The sequence below is a fragment of the Thermobia domestica genome, chromosome 1 (assembly GCF_964235325.1).
Source record: "Thermobia domestica chromosome 1, izTheDome1.hap1.1, whole genome shotgun sequence".
Classification (NCBI taxonomy): domain Eukaryota; kingdom Metazoa; phylum Arthropoda; class Insecta; order Zygentoma; family Lepismatidae; genus Thermobia; species Thermobia domestica.
Window position 1 is genome coordinate 28,929,713 of NC_137454.1, and position 24,205 is coordinate 28,953,917.

General features: G+C 35.6%; 1 protein-coding gene across 3 annotated transcripts in view; it reads right to left on the reverse strand.

Moving 5' to 3' along the window:
• Window positions 1-24,205, reverse strand: part of LOC145684067 (uncharacterized) — a 457,866-nt gene that overhangs the window by 50,152 nt on the left and 383,509 nt on the right. For all 3 annotated transcript variants that reach the window (XM_081755919.1, XM_081755926.1, XM_081755936.1), the window contains 2 exons: window positions 8,436-8,648; window positions 7,091-7,303 (listed from right to left, as the gene is read on the reverse strand). In XM_081755919.1, coding sequence (XP_081612045.1) covers window positions 7,091-7,303; window positions 8,436-8,648 — 426 coding nt within the window. The remainder of the gene's footprint in view (window positions 1-7,090; window positions 7,304-8,435; window positions 8,649-24,205) is intronic.

Here is a 24,205-nt window from a genome sequence, read left to right on the forward strand (position 1 = left end):
TTTATTTATTGTGAAACCACTTTCAAAAAATGCGTTTCCGTGAAAGATAAAACACAATTTCATAACTGACCATAAGTCAACGAAGTTCTTCCCATTTCCTAAGACTAAGTAAAAAAACTCATCAAGTCCAATACCATCTCTGTCATTGGCTATGAATTCATTCGAGTGTTCTTTAAATTCTTCAGTCTGAGCTTTTACTGTGAGCTGGAGATAATATTTTTTCGCGTTCTCAGCCACTTGTTCAGATATCCTCTTGGCACCATGCAATTCTTCTAGAACAGCGTCTATTCTTTTGAGCAAATATGCCAGGATGCAGTTAGATATGTGTTTTTAGCAGAAAATTAGTTTCAACAACTATATCAGAGAACACTACATTTTGCATCCAGTAACAGCAAAGAAATCAACCCTGTTTCATAAATTCAGTAATTGAACAATTGACCTAAATAGATTTTTCCCTGACTTTCCCTGACCAATCTGCCATTTTCCTGACTTCAACTGACACATTTTTACTTCTCTGACTTTCACTTATTTACAAGAATGTGGGCACCCTGGTAAAGGTATTGTATGTATTACTGTTTCATAGGAAAACATGGTGCCATATGATATTTGCAGTTGCGTGAGTACGCATTGGATACCTGTCTTCCCGTGGAGTTAAGAAAGCTACAGGAATTGCGTTTTAATTGCAATTCAAAGCAATTAATATTGCAATTGCATATTTCCTTAAATGTCATAGCATATGCTTGCAGTACTTACTATATTTTATTTTCTAAGAGTAAAAACGTTCATTTAATAGCATGTGTGGAATTAGAAGTATAAGTTGTTCATTAATTCCCAGTTTTAATATAACTTCTGCAAAACAAGCATCATTATTCATTACTATGATTAATATTATCCTTCCTATTTATTTGTTTTGCAAATTTGCAGTTATTGCAGTTTTGCAGTTATTAAATAATCTGATCACACAATTTTCCAGACAGAATTGTAAGATATTCATGAGCAAGGAATCAAAGCTCTTCTTACACTTTCGTTGTTTAAGAGTATAAAGGGCTGTATACTGTATTGCCTGTATTGCTCTTACGAATTTACTTAATAAAAGAGAAATACGATATACGGCATTTTAAGTGAAAAAAGATAGCATCCTATTAGTTATGCAACCTTTCATCAATCATTGCTAGAAACAAGCAGGAAATCTAACATTGATATACAATTGTTAAGATCATGTCTTGCCCCCCCCCCCACTTTTAACGTCCAACCGCCGCCACTTTCGAAGTAGTTTGTGCTTTTGTGTCCAACACGAATTTGCGTTCAACTGAAAAGAACTGTAACACTGTACACTAGCATTGACGTTAAGGCAGCCATAATGCATAGTATATAAACTGAATGACCGTCAATCAGGGTATACGAGAAGCAAGAGTTAAGAAACGGAACCATTGAAATCCTCTGATGTAGTAGGTGTACACTGGAAGATTATGGCTTTAACAAGAAGTAAGTATAATTTAGATTGTTAATTAGATTGGCCACTTTGTTTTTGTGTAAATCGTGAAAAAACTGGAAAACAACGAGCCCTGCGGGGCTTCCAATCTTTTTGCTCGCTCGGCTATGTTTTTTTAAGATAGCATTAGTGCCTTTTAGTTACCACCTTGTTTTTGTTGTTTTTGTGTAAACTGTGATAAAGGTAGGAAACAGCGAGTCCTGCGTGGCTTCTAACCCCCCTTACTCACTGTCGCTCATGTGGCTAAATTTTATTAAGATAGCATTAGTGCTTTTTATTGTCCACCTAGCACAAGTTGGTCGGTGTTTTGAAGAAGACCTGTTAAAGTGCATCTGCACTGGGGAATGCAAGAGCACAGATTAAAAGAGATTCCTGAAGGTACAGAAAGTGAAAGCAGAGAGACAGGAGTATGTTTTTTCATGAATTTCTGTGTGGATCTATAAAGTAAAACATAAAACATGAATGAACACATACATTGGAAACAATTACCCTAGTGAGGTTAAGAGATTTGATAGATCCATTTCTCATATAGTCCTAGTGCTGAAAAGGGATGCGTTAAACTTGAAGTAAGCAAATAAGTAGCGAATACTTATTTCAATGTTATGCATTGTCAGGGAATTTTATTGTCTATTGAAACGGAGTAACTTGATGACGCTGATCTATGTTGTATTTAAGTCAGTAATGCATAAAAGGAATTAAATTCATTGTGGTGCTAATTAATTACACTAGATGTCTATTTCCTATGATCCACCATGAGATCCTCTTTCTAAATTATCATGTCAAGTTACTGCCAAGAAAGAAAGAAAGAAAACAAAAGTATTCAATGCTGTATTTCAGTTGTTCTTACCGCAAAAAATAAATTTTATTATTATTATTATTATTATTATTATTATTATTATTATTATTATTATTATTATTATTATTATTATTATTATTATTATTACATTTTCATACTTTTTATTTGTTAATTTGTAATTTTGTTTCCCTGCTTGTGCCTGATTATTATAGCACTTGCAGTACTTGACATTTTTCGATTAATATTACATACATATTACAAAATTAACAAAAATTAAAGTATAACAACACTGATAATTTTATGTTATATAATAATAATAATGACAGAGTATTTCGTTTTGCAATTGCTGTAACGAAAGGCTTAATGGAGTATAATTTGGTATTGGTATTTGGTATTTGGTCATCTTAATGGTATAGTTCTCATATAGCATTAATTTTTATGTTAAGAAAAAAGTTTTTGTCAGTTTATTAGAAAACTACTCATGAGGATTTGTCAATTATCTTAATGAGATTGACTAATTGATATGTTTTTTAAATTGATTGATTATATTTTTAAAACAATACTTTCCTCATTAAAACTTATGAATGGATGCTGTAGGATACGTAGCACGTAATTGATTGTTCAATATACTACTGTAACCTTCCTCAATTTTTCTCTATATTAATATACAGCGTTTCCATAATTTAAAGTGGTATTACGTCGCTTTGGATTATCGTATTCAAATGAAATTGGTCACATTTGAAAGAAAAACTCAAATATTTTTGTGCATGTCAACAATGGACAACAATGTTAATAATGAATGAACGGGGTCAAACGGGATCACATAAAAAGTAAATTCACTCATGTTTACTTTGTGCTCACTAGTTGGTGAGCACACTTGTGTAATCAGTACCGTGCCGTGGGGGAGGAGGGGGGACGAGCGGGGCGATGGCCACTGGCGCCGAAGTAAGCGGGTGAAAAATTCGGAAGGAAAAACAATAGATACATATAAAATGGAAGGAAAAATAGAAAAAGGGCTCAAAATCAAGGAAAAATAGGGTTTATTTTTGAAAATTTTCTTGCGCTTCGCGCGCGGCTGATCTATCGGCCTCACTCATATGTACGAGAGGGGGGGGGCGTCGTATACTCTCGTCCCGGGCGTTGATTTCCCACGACACGGCACTATCCACAATTGGAAGCAGAAGAAAAGAAGAAGAAGGCAATGACTTTATTTTCCAACAAGATGGAGCCTCTTCACTGGCATTTACATGTTCGGGAACATCGGAATGAGCGGCTTCCAGAAAGATGGATTGAACGTGCCGGAAATGGTGTCTTCTACAAGTGACCGAGGTCGCCTCATAAAAAGAAGTCACTGTTACGGTCTGTAACTTCTTTGTATGGGGTTACCTAAAGGATTATGTATATGTACCCTCATTGCCTCAAAACCTGCAAAAAGTGCAAGTTCGTATCAGTGCTGCCATCCAGTCCATTTCATTAGACATGTTGCAACATGTGTGACGTGAATGGAAATATCGTCTTGATGCTTGCATCGCCACTCGTGGGACCCACATTCAATGTCTATGAGGTATAGTAAAAATTATTTGAGTTTTTCTTTCAAATGTGGCCCATTTCATTTAGATACGATTATCCAAAGCGATGTAATACCATTTTAAAATATGATAGTGTTTTTATGGAGACGTGTGTTAGGTCAGTTAACGTTGTAACATGGTTATGTAATGATGATAATGCTTATGTAACAAGTCAAGCTTAATACGAGGAAGTGATGTTGATTGAAGGTTACAGCAACAACTAACATAATACATTAATATAAAGAAAATGAATGCAGAATACAGAGGTATGTTGAGCAATCTTTTATTCTTAATTAACTTCTTATTTTTCAATCCTTGTACCTTATATTTAACATATTTTTCTCTTGACTTATTATTTCTTCGCTTTCGTGCACTGTTACCGACCTGTTCATCACATTACTTTTATCTTTCTCCACTAAAATTCATTTGCTTTCAGCGTGTTAATACTATCATTTAACCTGCATTCTAACACAATGTCTATCTGTAACTCATTTCAATATGTAACGTGAGCATGAATTTCAACATGGCGCTTACATGAACACTTTTCGGCTTTTTTTCCTGTTCTTTAATTTCTCTTTTCTTTTCTCCCTGTTAGAATAGAGGAGAAAATGATAGAGGAGAGTGCAATTGGAAGGGGAGTTCGACAGAGATGCTGTCTTACCATCAATATTTAATATCTATCTAGAAGAGATAATGAAAAAGAGCCTACATAATGAAGACGGTATTTCACGGAGAATGATTAGGTTTGCAGATGATATGGTGCTTGTTGCGGAATCTGAAGAAAAAATAAATAAGATGTTAGAAAACTTTAAAAAAAAGAGCTGTGAAGAATAAGGGATGAAAATAAATGTGAGAAAGACAAAAGCCATGGTGATTGGAATAAGACGGTCGGAGTCAAATATAGAAGTAGGAGGGCTATTATGAATATTTTTGAGGAAACATGCAATGTTTTGTACATGGAACTGCCTGTAAAAGCCTGTCAGATTTTGACAGGCATTATACAGGCGCCTGTTTCGGCGAAAACACATGTAAAGAAAATATTACAGGCACATTGTCTTCAGGTGATATGCATGTCGAAAAATTATTAAACTTCTGTTGAAAATTTTGCACGGAAACACGAATTGAACAGAGCCTGTACATTAAAATGAGAACATTCAATGTACACATAGTCACTCAAATGCAAGTAAATGGAGGGAACATGTGCATGTAAAGTACCTTGAATAAATTGTTGATAACATTCGCAATACAGTAAGAATGAAAAGTACAAGGAAGGTGGCTGTTTATCAACATGTAATATACATGTATGACATTTGCATTACATGTAAATACCATGTATTAGCTTATAGCATGGAAAACGCATGATGTAGAATGTTATTTTACATTTATCATTTTCGTGTACATGCGAAGTGTGAAACTCCCCTACGTGTAGTGTACAGGCAATGTACAGGTGAACGGGAACATGCAATGATCATGATTGCCAATAAATGCATTAAACAGATACGTGTGGTGAACAAGGTGGATTGGAGCTAAACATTCACGTTATAGGCATAGGAGACATTCAATATTCAGGCACAAGTCTCCAATTCGACATTCGCTATGCAAGGTCCTGACACATGTATAATACATGGAATTACAACTGAATACATTGCCTGTATTATCTCCGTGTGCATGCGAAGTGTGAACCCACCTATATGCAATGTACAGGCAACGTGCAAGTAAACGAAAAATGCAATGATCATGATTGTCAATAAATGGGTTAAACAAGTGCATGCAATGACCAAGGTTGATTGGAGTGAATCATTAATGTTACAGGTGTAGGAAACATCTAATATTCAGGCACCAAGTCTCCAGTTTGCCATGCACATATGCAAGGTTCTGACACATGTATAGTGCTTAATGCGAAGTACTTTACATGTATATTCCGCTAACACGCCCACTAATTCGCTAACACCTGTATTTCACATGTATTTAACATGTCAATTACATTTTTATCAAATGAAAAACAGCTGTCGTCAGATTCTCATGAGGTAACGTATATGTCAACTACATGGAATATGCCGGTTACGTACATGTCTTTCCACTCTCTACATGTTGTTTACACGGATTTTTCACGTTGCAAGGTTGCAACCCTATCAACATGAATACTACCTGTTTCCGTGAAATGAACATGCAATGATCGTGAAAAAAATCGATACCTGTCTCATGCGTTTAAAAGTGTTCCATTTTCAGGCGCATGTACAGGCGCCTGAAAAAAAAAAGCCTGTTTATACATGTTTCACAGGCGCCTGTAAACTACTTGCATTTTCTGTCTGGGGGGAGAAAATAGAACAGGTGACTTGTTTTCGATACTTGGGTAGTATTATTAGTAATGATATGAAATGTGAACGTGAAATAAAAGCAAGGATAGGAATGACGAAAGAAAACTTTAGCAGGAAGAAAATACTATTTTGTGGGACCTTGAATAAAGAGTTAAGAAGAAGACTCATAAAATGTTTCGTGTGGAGTATTGTACGGGTCAGAAACATGGACATTATGAGAGTGTTAGAAATGGTACGGGAGAAGAGAACAATTTTAGATATTATTAAGAAGAGGAAGAGAAATTGATTAGGACATTGAATAAGGAGGAACTGTATCATGAGGGACGTGCTAGAGGGTATAGTGGCAGAAAAGAGAGGAAGGGTGCGAAGGAGACTACAATTAATGGATGTAATCAAAACAAAAAAATCGTACATAAAAACGAAGATGTTAGTTGAAGACCTTGGAGCATGGAAGTTTCTCAGCTGACGCAAGTGACCTGCCAATAATGCCAGAATACCTATGATGATGATGATGATGATAATTTCTCCTTGCTGCTTCGATTTCATATCTGATGAAGTATATAGCGAAAGACTTATGATATACATTTCTAGCGTGTGTAATTGAATTTTCATAATTTTCTGCAAGTAATGAATTTTCTATCTGCACTTCGGATACATAGTGAGGTTTAATATTCAAGTACAAAAGCCATGTTTGTATTTGGAAAATCTTTAATTGAATGATGAACATAAATGTCAAATTACTCTCTTATCTCATATAAATATATACCTATATCTATGTATGTATATATGTATCTATCTATCTATCTATTAAATTCGATTAAATTAAATTAAAAAAAAATAAGCTGATCATTAAAAATATTGTCTCTTACTATTAGTATGAACTATTTCTGGCACTTTCAAATGAATTAATACTTACTTTCACAGCTAGGGTCCATAGTGCTGTTCCAATTACCGTGGGAACAGATAATTACTTCCAGGTATTTCAAGGATTTTGGAATTGTATATTCCTGATCACATTCATACCTACATATGCTTCCATCGGACAAGTTTCCATCACCTATCTTTCCACCAGGGCCCTCACATGTCAACCTTCCGTTCGCAGGTGCCATTGGTTTTGGACACAGTGATTCTGTAAGAGAATTCGTTTAAAATATCATAAACGTGATATTAAAATATCTCAGTATATACAAAACTAAAGAAATAACTTAGAGAAATAGCATTTTTTAAAAATGGAACTTCAGAAAAAGGTGTCGGTATTGTGTAGCATTGCGTACCGCCAGACAAAGTACAAACTGTACCTACTTCCAGAAATGCATCCTTTACAAATAAAAAAAAAAAAAAAAAGAGTAAGAAAGAAAAGAAAAAGGAAAGAAAGATAAAATACATGCCTTCCCCAGTTAATTTAATACATAAGTAATTACCTCAATAACACCTTCTTATGGAAATATCATCTGTTACCACAGTGTTGTTTCTTTTCCTAACCTAGTTCAATCACTGGTTACGCTATACATATCCCTGTCCTTTACCTCTGTGGTAATTCGTATTAGGAACGCACGTGGTTGTTGTTATAAATATAAGCACATGTTGGTTGTTTATAAATAGATCTATGTGCGGGTCATTACAATAGTTTCACACCGTATTAATCAGGTAAGGTGCATTTTTTTTTTTTTTTTTTTAGATATTTCCATTATTTTGATTACCGTCTGTATATCCAGAATATAGACCCATTTTTATATCAATGTATAACGTATGTACGTGAGATACAAGGTCACAAGCAAAATAATTTATCAACCTCATATCTCATACGTGTTCTTTTGTTAAAAACCGGAACGAAAGAGCCAATTTAAGTAAGTCTAACCTTATAACTTTCTTTATTGCTAAACACTTCTCATCCAAATAAATGATTATCTTTGCAAAATATTTATTTTTTTACCTTACTTATTTCCTACTAGCAGAGTGCCCGTTCTTCATACGGGGAGAATATGTTTCATCTTACGGCATCGAAAGTGTCACTGTTCGTCTCAGCAACCCCGAAAACCATGGATTCGATACTAATATCAGACATTTTTTATCATTCTTATGTATCTTCCCCCTCCCCCAAGATGTACCGTCAAAGTGAAATGATAAAAACCATCCCACGCCTGAACCTCATCTATGTTGAAAATTTGATGGAGATCGGTTTGGTAGTTCAAAAGATATCAAGTCACAAACATAGTTATTTTCATTCTTACATATATAAAAGATAGAAATAAAATACTTACTCTCACAGCTGGGATCCATTGTGCTGTTCCATTCTCCATTAGAACAGAGAGTCACTATAAGATGTCTTTGTGAATGAGAAATCTCATAGCCTTGGTCGCATTCGTATCTGCACACACTGCCATCTGGTAGATTTCTGTATCCAAATTTCCCAGTAGGTGTCTCACAAGTCAGTCTCCCATTCAGTGGTGACATCGGCTTCGGACATGAGGTTTCTGAAACATTAGTTTTCACAATTTAAAATCAATTCGAATTCTCTTTTCTTAGAGAAAACAAATAATATTCGAATAAAATTTAACTTTAAGTACATGGTATTTAAAAAAAAAATTATTAAAGAAATAACTTAGCAGTGAAAAATATATACAATTCACTTCTCCGCTCCAAATGGAAACCAATTTCCGGTTATATGGATGAGAAGCTCTCTAACCTATCTGGTTATCGAAACTTGTAAGAAATATAACATCTTACCTACGTCACTACCACCAAAAAGATCTGGAAGAATCTCTTATACAACGTGAAAGCTATTACAAGAGTAAGATTATGTATTCGGGAATATATTAATGTAGACGGCAGACTAAAGTCTGCTTCTGCGCGTGCAGATCGTCAATTGGGTTACAGAAGCGGACACTAGGTGGCAGCATGAATGACCAGTGCGGTCTTCTTGCAACTCAGCAAGAACTCATTCTTATTCAGCTCCAGTTCTTCACAGTAGCAGGCAGATCTCCCGCGTCAGGGCAAAGAACTATGTGAACACGAGGAACCAAGGCTGGCCGAAACAAGGAAGACGGTCTACCAATAGAAACTTTGAACAAGTATTATGTAACCTTTTATTTAATTTGTAATTGGAGCCCTCAGCTCATAGTGTTTTGTAATCTTAATTTCAAAAGTTTTTCGTATAAACTTTCTCTTATCGAAATATTTGTTTCTTTTGCCCTAATGATTCCTGCAAGTGTGTCTGGTAATACATACTGGCGGAAATACCTATGCTTACTACTGAGGCAAGTGTATCCTCGTATTTATTAGAATTCACACCAAGTCATTTGTGAATGTACAAGCACATAGAAATAAACACAAGGGCATTCGAACCACGAACCATTACCACACAAAAATTTTGAACACACTTAATACTGCTTAAAAAGAAGGAACAGTTGTACGCACCTAAAACATGTAATTCGCAATATGTGCGTAGAGTTTCAGAGTAACTTTAACTTCTTCCTCAGTGCTGTATAGAAGCATTACGAATTACTGGCCGTTTCAGGTAAGAAAATCTCTTCTTTCTTCTTAAGTATAGTCCTATTGTTTCTTTGAGCAGTCACACTTAATTATGGTTTATCTAGACATTTATATCAAAGTGAACTACCATAGGTCAAGTACCGGTATTATGTAAACCAAAAGATCAGCAGAAAGAATTATTTCTGAAGTTTACTATATCCTCATCAATAGACCAAAATTAAGTTTGGATAAAGGAAATTTTAATAAACACTGGGACAATATTATATCAAGGTACAAACACAACCATAATAAATATATATATATATATATATTTTCAAACCTTAAGTTCCAGTCTCATGTAAGGAGTGTCTTAATTGTCACAATCTATAAATATTTTAAATATTTATATATAAAAAAATAGTTTCTGACATTCAGAGAGTAATCTACACCCCCTAACATCCCCAATTTTTTTTTTTTACACACACCCCTGGATGGAAAAGGAATACTCCCCCAAATCCAATTGTATCAGTCAGTATCATATAGGTTATTTATTACATCAAGTTAAAAAAGGTTTAGCATTTAGGAAAGAAGGCAATATTCTTATTTATTTTTATTTCAAAATACGAAGCGACCTCGTTCTCATGTACGGCTTCGAGAACCACATGACCTCATTGTTTCGGTGGTGTTTCAATCAAAACAATTGACAAAACAGACACGCTCATACTTACCCTCCTGAGCTCCGCGGTCGTTTCCGTTTCTGTTATTTATAGTTAGTACAAATAGTGAGACTGTCAAAAGTGCCCAAATATTTCTGTATTGTCTTCAAGAAACAGTCTTTAAATTAAGACAAAATGACATTTCTGTTGAGTGTGGAGTACAACTTGCTTAAGTATGGGGATGGGGAATATCATAACTCAAGATCAGGTGAGTCAATTTTTTTATTGTTTTGTTATTTAGCAGGAGAAGATAACGGATTTGAACTTGGTTTTGTCTTTGTATTAACATGAAATCTTTGAACTTAGCTTCCTATTCGTGTTTATATGAAATTTTATTTTAATGATCCAATGTACAGAAATTAATCTATTACAAAGTGTAAGTTTTATTTTTAAAAGATTGAGCTGCATAAATGAAAGCTGCGAGGGAGGGGGGAACATGTGTAAAATTTGAAAAATGAAAAGAGAAAGATGCCGGTGGTGATCGCTTGTAGCGCCAGGTTTTGTAGTGATAAAAATAAAAAAATAGACAGCGGGTTTTTGGGTTCACATTCCGTCTGTCCCTATTTATTCCCTTGCACCACCGTTAAAGTCTTCGTTCCCCGAACTAAAATGGTTTGTGACTCGATATGGATTGATCTCACGGTTAGGAAATCCTATCTCCCCGCGGTGTCCCAGGGCTTTAGGGAAATAAGATCCCTCTAAAACCGTGTAAGCAAATGAAACTTGATATTACTCGCATATGTATCCTGAATTTACATGCTGCAACGCTGAAAGAGAATTTTGCTCTAATGTTTGGTTTGTGTGAACGAACTAGACTGACTCTCACTTTCCAAGTGGACTGAATAATAATAGTAGTAAGAAGAATAAAACCAGAAAATAAACGAATATCTAGAATTTAGAATTTAGTTGAAAATTCTGAAAATCAGTCTAATCCCCACTATAGTCGAGAAATGCTAATATTGCCTAATTTGCCTAACAGATCCTTTGGAAACCAATGATATGCTTGAGGTTTGGGATACAACTTGTTTATGAAAGAAAAAGCTTACGAATTTGATTAACAATGTAATAAAAGTTTTAATGAGCAAATGAAAACAATAACAAAAAAATGTTTTCTAAAAAATTAAGCAAGCTGAAGGTTAATATTGAATTTTGGGTTTTCTGACAACAAATGTTCAGAATAAGGCATAAGGCCTTAACACAAAAAAAAATCAATTTAAGTAAATTACATTGAACTATGTAGTGAATGAATTGTTATCATTAACCTGATAATAATAAACAATCTGTGGAATTGATGTTTATAACCAGTGCTAGATGCAATCTTACATTGTTTACGTTTTATATATATGGCTTTCCTGATTTACATAGATATCATACCAAACTGGTTAAATTACAATTTTGCATTTGAAAAATACCTAATTATTTGACATCGCATGCTAAGTATATAGTTTACGTTGATTAGCTGATTTATTTTGACTATAACCTTTTTAATATTTACGAGATTAAGATATTACATAGCTAGACGGAATTTTGAATATAATAACCTATATTTTATTCGGGTGAAAACTAAGTATTGAAATGATTTAAAATGAGTTAAACTAGTTGAAGTAAGTGGAAATGAGTTGAAGTAACTTGAACTAAAATAAAATAAATTGAGAAACAAGTCATGACTTTGATTTGAGATTTGTGGGAAGTATGAAAGAAACATAGAATGATCCAAAGGAGTTAAATAAACCTACTGCCTGACTGCTAACCATTTCTAATTATTTAAATTAATAACTGAGAATGAGAATAAGTGCACTAAATATGCACTTTGAGATTTACCTAACAAACATACACTATCAAGTACATAAAATCAATGAGCGTAGCATTACCATTTCGTTATGCATAAAGGCTACATATATATACTCATATTAACACAAGTAGAAAATTAATGGACACAAACATATATATATATATATATATATATATATAAAATCATAAGTAAATACATGCATACACACATAAAAATCAAATAACACATGAATATAAATAATAAATGTCAAGACGTCTCTCGAGATTTCTTTAATCTGAATATATTGAGTTTTTCGTGATTTTCTCTTTATCATTAATAGGATTGGTATACGGCCGGACATTTTCATGTATTCCTCTAGTTTGTTCGTCTAGTTTATGCGCATAAACGTCTGATCGCTCGATTGTTAGAGGATCAGACTGACGTAATAATTGCGGCTTTACTTAGCCTACTTCGTATTTTTCATCCGTATTCTACCTGACTGTACTAATGTCGGTTCCGCTTTATTTATGGATTACGTATCTCCAACCAAGAAAATGATTAATTGCGAGACTAGTCGCATATACATCATAGTTACTAATTAATCCTTTAGCTCTCTTACGTAACATATATTTGATGACTCATTACAATATTATTTATTAGAGTTTTACTAGTATATAGATCGAAATAGACTCATTTAGTACGTTCACTTCTATGCAAAATTACTTTACAAACACTATAATCTCTGGACAATTAAAGCAATGTCTTGAATATATTTTCTAGGAATATCTATTATGTCTTGTTCAAAATTATCTTAAAGTTCTCATATTACATGTACATAGCGCAGATGATGCATTTTTACTTCATACAACTTTCCATATGTTAAAGTAAATACTTCTTTCATCGTTAAAGGTCTACAACCCGTCATTCGATCTACTTTTAAATTAACTTTCTTTATATGTTATCAAAAAAATCTAAGCGACAAATAGAGAAATGACCTAAACTACTATCTCCTTAATAAAAACAACGACATATTCACTAAAGTCACAGAATATCTATATATAAGTATCATTAAAAAAAATATCTCTATTTTAATAAGCCTTGCTCAAAAAGAAAGAAAAAAAAATCTAATTGTTTAGCAATTACAGTTCGAGTTGGAAAATCTTTTCTCCACGCGGTGTAAATACATTAACAGTTTTCAAATAGTTCCGACTTTATATCGCGAACGTCTTGCATTTTATTCAATGACGAAAATTTCCCTTTTGGAATCAACAAAAAATATAATTTGGATGGGTCCTACCTTTCGTCGTACACACTGCTCTCACCACCAAGCTCACCACTAAGCTCAGCACACACATACAGATGTCCCTGCGTTTACTGGCTTCCTTCTTTCGTGCGAAGTGTCCTGGATTCGGAGTTCCTCTCTTCGATTCCCGCTGCGTCCTCCTCTCAAACTGGAAGGGGCGTCGCTCTTGGGCGTCTCCTGATCCATCAAGGTGGGGCTTCTGTTGGTCCATTTCTGATAGGATGCACTCTCACTAAAAGCACTTTCAGACGTCACACTGCACCAACATCACTCTCGGTGTTAAAAGTGTAGTGTTACACGGATAAACAGTGTTTATTGTTTTTAAGCATTGTGTATAATACTTCAAAACTGATTATGTATGATTAAAACTAGTTCAAGTGCTTTCGGTGCGTATGTAGGTTATTCTAATTGTCTGTAATAGCTCGTGATTACGTTTATAAGTACGAAACTCTGTCACTCAAAAAAAAAAAACAATGTTTGTAGGCGTTTCGCGATCTATATATATATATATATATTAGCAGCGTTACAAAGTTTATGTATATATGTTTATATATATAAATATATTTTGAAGAAGATCAATGTGTAGGTTACTATGCTAAGGAAAGATTGTAATATCGTACACTCGGCTTCGGTGAGTTTAGCCGCACATTGTTATTGTGAACTTAACTTTTGATTATGAATGTAGTGTGTGTGTAAGTTCCGGGTATGTTTTTGTGTTGCGGTGGTACGCTGTTTCCCGGTGAAGAATTATTTTACGACTGCCTTGGAGTTTTGAATTTTTTTAGCCGGCCGATCTTTTTGGATACGCCTCTAACGGTGTCTTCGATTTCGTCTCTGCTCTCTTATTCGTTAAGTCATTTTGGTGTCCTAAATTTTGATTCTCTTGGTCTCCGCCTAGTTACGGTGTTCGAGCGTCGTTTCTCTAACGTACGTGCTTCCTTCAAATTTCACATGTTATATCGAAAATTTTTATGAGAGTTGATTTGGCACCTAGTCGTCTCGTGCGTGGTTTTGGACCATTTCACAGTTCTATGTTAAAATTTTATCTTGGTTCTGAGTGGCGACATATGGTCTATGCTGTGATTTTGACAAATTCGCAGAGATTATATTTCTACTTGGATTCTATTTAACGTGTTAGGACTTTATTATTTTTCTCAATTTCACAAAAAGATGCTAAAAGCTGTTTTGTTCTTCTTTCTTGGGTTCACGCCGGGTACTCTGTTGTGTGTGGTTTTCTACGTGTGTGGCTTAGGCAGTGGTATTGAGAGACAATGGAAGGGTCTTTCAACTGTCCTCGCCGCACGGACAGGTATACAGAAAAAAATAAATCATGTTACTTCTCGGATAGTAAGGGAAAATAAAGAGAATGTTCTTTGGCTCTTTAAACAAACAAAAATGAAAATGAAAATTATATGCACTAATGTTCATAATTATACGCAAAATTGGGTTTAAAAAGATTTATTTAAAAATTAAATAAAAATGGTAATGATGCAACTGTCACAGTTATCCCCCTCCTAAGATGGAGCAGATGATGCAACTTAGTTGAAGCAGATCTCCATCCTAAGAGAAACTCTGTGATTGACATTGCATCATGAATTCTAAGTAAATTGAGCATTACATAAAAATCCGAACCCTAATTAGAAATTTCAAAGTTCACAAAAATATTCTGAAGTACATGAAAATCCTATCCCTAATTTTGAAGTTCATAGAAAAGTTGAAATACATAAAAATCCGAACCCGAATGGTTTTTACCTCGTGTGCTCTGATCTGCTAGTGGATGATAGGTCTCAGGTGTCGAGTTTGTGGTCAGTTCAAGCTGCTGGACACAAGCTTATGAGGCATGTTTTAAGTAATATGACTTTTATCTTAATTGTCTCTTGGAGTTCTTCTTTAATTTTCTTCCTTCTGGTCTGCATCATCGCAGGTGTAATAATTGGAACTCTTCGTTATTTTATCTGCGCGGGATACGACTTCTTACTTTTCTTCCAAAGTGCTGGCTGCCCTAGGTAACAAAACAACAAAACAATAATATTATATAATCTTCAGCGTCTTATATCATCGGGAAAGAGAGCATTGGTTACAGAGGGTGGCATGGAGCTTCAATTCCTCCATGTGCGAGGGCAAAGCCACTGCTCGCACTTCTGCTTTTATTCTTCGGCCATGATTCTTCTTCAGTAACACAACTTTAAAATATAAGGAGAGTAAAATGATTAAGGCAAAGTTCCATGTCGCAACCATTCAATTGTGGGAACTTGCAAACATCTTGGTGGAATTGTCATCTGCTCGCAGCTCGGAGCTCACTATTCTTTGGCTCGGCGCGTTTTCGCAGGTATCATCACCAAGGGGAAGGGGTGCGTTGAGTCTCTGCTCTAAACGCAAAACTCCACTTCAGAGAGCTCAAATCGGGAATCCTTCTCTACCGATTGCTCTGTATATAGGCACTTCTTCGTGCATAACAAAAATTATATCTCCTGGGCCGGTTTTAATGCTGGGTTGCGCACATTGGTGAATATCTTTTTCCAATCTTCCTCTGTAATTTGGTTTGTCTCACATCCGTTATCTGAAATAAAGTTAAAGTAAATGCGCTGGTAAACAAATTTACTTCTGGGCATTATGCATCCATATAATTCATCTTCTTATTCTTTATGTTTATCTTCTAGGGTTAGCCACTTGGATAAGAGATGCAGGTATATTCAACTGAGCTGTGCAATAGACAAAATTCTCTTATATTTCTTTCATTATTTTCCTGCTAAGTTTTCTCCTCCGCGCTGATGTTTCAGTTTTCAATTCTTCTTTTCTTGCATTAACTTCTTGCAATTCTTCTTCTTTACTTCTTGCATGCAATCCTTGTATTTCTGGGCTTCCATTTCTTTTCATGCCATTGTGTATTTGAGGTTGTTTTCCAGCAAGCTGTTGCGTAACCTTGACTCGAACCTGGACCGTTGCAAGTCAATTTTTAGTTTTCCAGAGCCTGTTCAGAAGCCTGAGTTGAATCTGGCTCCCTGTCGCTTTGGTTCGTGTGAATCGCATTATGGGGACGGCTAGGACCACGTCCTCTGCGATTGCTGGTTCCTCTTTGCGACACTTCTTGTGTCCGGATTTCTCGAATTTCGTTTGGCTGTTCAGCCGCGGAGCTAGCTCGTAGACCTCGATTTCCTCCTCTGGAGTTTCCTCTAAAATGTCGAGCCGTGTTGTTTCCTCTTCGTGGTCCTGGTCGTGTATCCCTATGTTCTAGGCCATTTTGTACTGGTTGCTCGTCCGGTCGTGTCATGGCTCTCCCTCTTCTACGGTAGGGGTGTGGACGCTCTCTTCTTCTTCTTTCTCCACGGGAGTTTCGTTCTGTGTTGCCGGTTGCCTGCACCTGCTGGATTCTCCTGGAGCCTTGCACTGCTCCCCCCCGTTGACCTCGCTGAGCGTTTCGTTCTCGCTGCTGGCTCTCGATGCGATCCAACTCCTCGCTATCCCACAATATCATGGATAGCTGTTCTGTATCCTGTAGATGGATCCCAATAAGTTGTCGCTGTACCCGAATGGGCAACATGTTTTTCACATTGGACAACACCTCGGTCTCCGACATTGTCGGACTTAGCTCCTTGAATGACTTCACCTGCTCCCAGAAGAATTCTCGGAGCGATTTTCGGGAGTCAGGGCGGTATCGGGTGTTGCGGAGTCGAGTCAGCTTTCTCTGTATGATTGCTTCACTCTGGAAGTTCCTGAGGAAAGCTACTCTGAAATCCTCAAAGGTCCTGAACTGGTGTAGATGGTTGTCGATCCACATTTTCGCGGCACCTCGGAGGATTCGTGGAAGGATTGTGAGGAGTTCGGATTCAGCAATCCCATAGAGCCTACAGTCATCCAAGAGTCGTCCTAAGAATGTTGACGGCAAACTCGCATCTGCGTCAGGGTCAAAGGTTGGCAGTTCATCGATTTTTGGTGCTCTCAAAAAGCTTCGACCGCTGCCGTGCGTGTCCAATGATCTTTGGGACTGCGCAGTGTCCCGTCCTAAATCCTCGCCAATGACAGATGCATTCAATGGTTGAGGTGAGGCAGTTCGACTTCTTGAAGTCTCTCCTGTATCCGTAGTTGGGTGTGCGCCGGTGCCCATTGTTTGACTCTGGCTTTGCATCCTCTGGGAAATCTCTTCGGCTAATCTGTCGACGCGGTCGGCCATTTTTCTCTTTTCTTCCTCCTGCACCCGTTGCAGCATGGCCATTTGTTCGGCATGAACAGAAAGTTGCCTTTCTACATTGTGCATGCCCCGCTGCACTTCTTCTCGGTTGGCTTCTAGACGCCTCTGCAATTCCTCTTTGTCCGTTTTAGCCTGATTTTCCTGTTGGGAATGCATTCTTCGGACATCTTCTAATATTAATTCCTGTCTCTGTTCAAATTTCTGGGCGAGCCGTTCTTCGGTCTTCTCCGCCTCCTGCTGAATTCTCTCCTCAAGCAATCGCAGCTGTATGTGACTTTCTTCTGCTTGCACTTCCAGCCTTTCAGCGAGTTTTGCAGCTATGGTCTCCTCTATGCGTTGGCATTGCCTCTGTTGCTCTTCTCGCAACCTTTCCATTTCCTGTCTTTGCTGTTCCCTTTGCTCTTCAAACTTTCTTTCAAGTTCTTGCTTTTGCTCTTCTCGGAACTTTCTTTGTTCTTCAAGTAGCTTTCTTGATTCTTTTCTTCTTTCTTCTTTTTGTTCATCTAACTTCCTGTTAAGGTCTTCTTTTTGCCCTCTTATTTCTTCTCGTAATTTTCTTGTTTCTTCCTTTTGGTCTTCTTTTTGTCCTCTTATTTCTTCTCGTAATTTTCTTGTTTCTTCCTTTTGGTCTTCAAACTTCTTGTTTATGTTTTCCATGATTGTCTGCAGCATGATGGACATTTCCGGATTTAAGGAACTTCCGTTTGAAGTTTCTGTATGTTCCCCAGTCCTTGCCGTTTCTCCAGTGGCCTGAGATCGCGTTCCCTCGGTAGGCGCCACTGTTGTATTTAGGACGCCGCATGTAACACATTCCAGATTGGAAGATGATGGGGTTATTTCTTGCTCCCAGACATCTCTGCCGCAATCTGGACAAATCTGTTGCTCTCCCGTCAGCATCTTGGTCCTTATTTCTTCTGTCTGTGCCCGCAGTCTTGGCATCTGAAACTAAAAATATACGGCTTTCGTGCCGAATTATTTTTGCACACACATTAAAGAATAAAAAGTATTTACTGCTTAATAAATTAATTTTTAAAAACAGTATTCTTGCAGTATACAAATGAAATATTAAGTTTCGTCGTTAGTAATGGTTTACACACACAACACGTTTTACGTTATTTACTTATTTATTCATGAAATAAGCCTGAGTGTACGATCTTTTGCAATAATTCCAAAGCATAGTAATTCACACTTTAAATCATCTTATCTTAAAATTTACTAAATGCTATACTTAACCTACATTGGTGTTGATACATTTCTAGCTTAATCCTATACATACTGAAAATTCAAATGATAAGCGAATATATGCACACTTTAAATATAAACTAATAAAAGAAAAGTTATTCCTATATAAATATATGAATGGATATCTTACAAATACATGAATGGTAGCAGGTTCGAATTGATTTTAGCAACTTGTAGTTATTATCCTTTCTCTATTTTCCTCACCTGGTTACCTTATTTTTCTTCTTTTTCTTCTTTTCCTTGTTCAATCACCCATTTTCAATACAAAGAAATTCTGCAAACTGAATATTCTCTATTGCTAGCTCAACGTAAACATAACTTACATTCTTCTGGCTGAAAAAGAAATGAAATTGGAGGGGAAAGGAACGTTGATCGTTCCTGGAAGTACTGTTCAACTTCCGTTGAATTTAGTTCGATTCCAAGGCTCATTATGTAGCTGATAATAATCTTAGCAAGTAGTTACTTTTTTTTTTTAAGTCCTTCAATGATAATCGAGTTCTTTGAAGTGTATACGTCGAGACTGTAAAGTAATTATCGTGGCTGACAATTAATTATCGCATCTAAAAATAAATTATCGAATCTGAAAGTTAATTATCGGGTTTAAAAATTAATTATCGGGTCTGAGCGTAAATTATCGAGTTCGAAAATTTATTATCGTGTCTGAAGATAAATTGTCGAGTTCGAAAATTAATTATCGAGTCTGAAAAAATTAACTATCGAGTTTAAAAAAAATTAACTATCGAGTCTAAAAATTAACTATCGAGTTTAAAAATTAACTATCGGGTCCCTGTTCGGATGCGCCATATTTGTAAAATTTGAAAAATGAAAAGAGAAAGATGCCGGTGGTGATCGCTTGTAGCGCCAGGTTTTGTAGTGATAAAAATAAAAAAATAGACAGCGGGTTTTTGGGTTCACATTCCGTCTGTCCCTATTTATTCCCTTGCACCACCGTTAAAGTCTTCGTTCCCCGAACTAAAATGGTTTGTGACTCGATATGGATTGATCTCACGGTTAGGAAATCCTATCTCCCCGCGGTGTCCCAGGGCTTTAGGGAAATAAGATCCCTCTAAAACCGTGTAAGCAAATGAAACTTGATATTACTCGCATATGTATCCTGAATTTACATGCTGCAACGCTGAAAGAGAATTTTGCTCTAATGTTTGGTTTGTGTGAACGAACTAGACTGACTCTCACTTTCCAAGTGGACTGAATAATAATAGTAGTAAGAAGAATAAAACCAGAAAATAAACGAATATCTAGAATTTAGAATTTAGTTGAAAATTCTGAAAATCAGTCTAATCCCCACTATAGTCGAGAAATGCTAATATTGCCTAATTTGCCTAACAGATCCTTTGGAAACCAATGATATGCTTGAGGTTTGGGATACAACTTGTTTATGAAAGAAAAAGCTTACGAATTTGATTAACAATGTAATAAAAGTTTTAATGAGCAAATGAAAACAATAACAAAAAAATGTTTTCTAAAAAATTAAGCAAGCTGAAGGTTAATATTGAATTTTGGGTTTTCTGACAACAAATGTTCAGAATAAGGCATAAGGCCTTAACACAAAAAAAAAATCAATTTAAGTAAATTACATTGAACTATGTAGTGAATGAATTGTTATCATTAACCTGATAATAATAAACAATCTGTGGAATTGATGTTTATAACCAGTGCTAGATGCAATCTTACATTGTTTACGTTTTATATATATGGCTTTCCTGATTTACATAGATATCATACCAAACTGGTTAAATTACAATTTTGCATTTGAAAAATACCTAATTATTTGACATCGCATGCTAAGTATATAGTTTACGTTGATTAGCTGATTTATTTTGACTATAACCTTTTTAATATTTACGAGATTAAGATATTACATAGCTAGACGGAATTTTGAATATAATAACCTATATTTTATTCGGGTGAAAACTAAGTATTGAAATGATTTAAAATGAGTTAAACTAGTTGAAGTAAGTGGAAATGAGTTGAAGTAACTTGAACTAAAATAAAATAAATTGAGAAACAAGTCATGACTTTGATTTGAGATTTGTGGGAAGTATGAAAGAAACATAGAATGATCCAAAGGAGTTAAATAAACCTACTGCCTGACTGCTAACCATTTCTAATTATTTAAATTAATAACTGAGAATGAGAATAAGTGCACTAAATATGCACTTTGAGATTTACCTAACAAACATACACTATCAAGTACATAAAATCAATGAGCGTAGCATTACCATTTCGTTATGCATAAAGGCTACATATATATACTCATATTAACACAAGTAGAAAATTAATGGACACATATATATATATATATATATAAAATCATAAGTAAATACATGCATACACACATAAAAATCAAATAACACATGAATATAAATAATAAATGTCAAGACGTCTCTCGAGATTTCTTTAATCTGAATATATTGAGTTTTTCGTGATTTTCTCTTTATCATTAATAGGATTGGTATACGGCCGGACATTTTCATGTATTCCTCTAGTTTGTTCGTCTAGTTTATGCGCATAAACGTCTGATCGCTCGATTGTTAGAGGATCAGACTGACGTAATAATTGCGGCTTTACTTAGCCTACTTCGTATTTTTCATCCGTATTCTACCTGACTGTACTAATGTCGGTTCCGCTTTATTTATGGATTACGTATCTCCAACCAAGAAAATGATTAATTGCAAAACTAGTCGCATATACATCACTAGCAGCGTTCACCCCGCTTCGCTGCGGTCACCCCGGAACGCAATAAACTTTGTTACTTAGATAATTTTTACTTTTTCGCTTTCAAATTGCAGTAAATGTTAACATTATAGCGCCTGTCATTTATGTTAACCCGCCGAGTGACCCGCCTCGCTGCGGTCACCCCGGAACGCAATAAACTTTGTTACTTAGATAATTTTTACTTTTTCGCTTTCAAATTGCAGTAAATGTTAAAATTATAGCGCCTGTCATTTATGTTAACCCGCCGAGTCACATGGTCATGCGGGTTGCATATAAATACGTTTATTTTTACCTATGATGAACTAATAACAAAGGATTTGTACGTATGGACACTTGAATGGTCAATTATCTCAAGACACTGGTAATTAAAAATTAAAGTGATATGATAAAAACCATCTAGGGTCCAAATCCTAACAACCCCCCAAAAATGAAAGAAATTGGTTCAGCCGTATTAGCGTGATGAGTTCACAAAGGATTTGTGCGTTCTCTTTTATATATATAGATAGTTACTAATTAATCCTTTAGCTCTCTTACGTAACATATATTTGATGACTCATTACAATATTATTTATTAGAGTTTTACTAGTATATAGATCGAAATAGACTCATTTAGTACGTTCACTTCTATGCAAAATTACTTTACAAACACTATAATCTCTGGACAATTAAAGCAATGTCTTGAATATATTTTCTAGGAATATCTATTATGTCTTGTTCAAAATTATCTTAAAGTTCTCATATTACATGTACATAGCGCAGATGATGCATTTTTACTTCATACAACTTTCCATATGTTAAAGTAAATACTTCTTTCATCGTTAAAGGTCTACAACCCGTCATTCGATCTACTTTTAAATTAACTTTCTTTATATGTTATCAAAAAAATCTAAGCGACAAATAGAGAAATGACCTAAACTACTATCTCCTTAATAAAAACAACGACATATTCACTAAAGTCACAGAATATCTATATATAAGTATCATTAAAAAAAAATATCTCTATTTTAATAAGCCTTGCTCAAAAAGAAAGAAAAAAAAATCTAATTGTTTAGCAATTACAGTTCGAGTTGGAAAATCTTTTCTCCACGCGGTGTAAATACATTAACAGTTTTCAAATAGTTCCGACTTTATATCGCGAACGTCTTGCATTTTATTCAATGACGAAAATTTCCCTTTTGGAATCAACAAAAAATATAATTTGGATGGGTCCTACCTTTCGTCGTACACACTGCTCTCACCACCAAGCTCACCACTAAGCTCAGCACACACATACAGATGTCCCTGCGTTTACTGGCTTCCTTCTTTCGTGCGAAGTGTCCTGGATTCGGAGTTCCTCTCTTCGATTCCCGCTGCGTCCTCCTCTCAAACTGGAAGGGGCGTCGCTCTTGGGCGTCTCCTGATCCATCAAGGTGGGGCTTCTGTTGGTCCATTTCTGATAGGATGCACTCTCACTAAAAGCACTTTCAGACGTCACACTGCACCAACATCACTCTCGGTGTTAAAAGTGTAGTGTTACACGGATAAACAGTGTTTATTGTTTTTAAGCATTGTGTATAATACTTCAAAACTGATTATGTATGATTAAAACTAGTTCAAGTGCTTTCGGTGCGTATGTAGGTTATTCTAATTGTCTGTAATAGCTCGTGATTACGTTTATAAGTACGAAACTCTGTCACTCAAAAAAAAAAAAAACAATGTTTGTAGGCGTTTCGCGATCTATATATATATATATATTAGCAGCGTTACAAAGTTTATGTATATATGTTTACATATATAAATATATTTTGAAGAAGATCAATGTGTAGGTTACTATGCTAAGGAAAGATTGTAATATCGTACACTCGGCTTCGGTGAGTTTAGCCGCACATTGTTATTGTGAACTTAACTTTTGATTATGAATGTAGTGTGTGTGTAAGTTCCGGGTATGTTTTTGTGTTGCGGTGGTACGCTGTTTCCCGGTGAAGAATTATTTTACGACTGCCTTGGAGTTTTGAATTTTTTTAGCCGGCCGATCTTTTTGGATACGCCTCTAACGGTGTCTTCGATTTCGTCTCTGCTCTCTTATTCGTTAAGTCATTTTGGTGTCCTAAATTTTGATTCTCTTGGTCTCCGCCTAGTTACGGTGTTCGAGCGTCGTTTCTCTAACGTACGTGCTTCCTTCAAATTTCACATGTTATATCGAAAATTTTTATGAGAGTTGATTTGGCACCTAGTCGTCTCGTGCGTGGTTTTGGACCATTTCACAGTTCTATGTTAAAATTTTATCTTGGTTCTGAGTGGCGACATATGGTCTATGCTGTGATTTTGACAAATTCGCAGAGATTATATTTCTACTTGGATTCTATTTAACGTGTTAGGACTTTATTATTTTTCTCAATTTCACAAAAAGATGCTAAAAGCTGTTTTGTTCTTCTTTCTTGGGTTCACGCCGGGTACTCTGTTGTGTGTGGTTTTCTACGTGTGTGGCTTAGGCAGTGGTATTGAGAGACAATGGAAGGGTCTTTCAACTGTCCTCGCCGCACGGACAGGTATACAGAAAAAAATAAATCATGTTACTTCTCGGATAGTAAGGGAAAATAAAGAGAATGTTCTTTGGCTCTTTA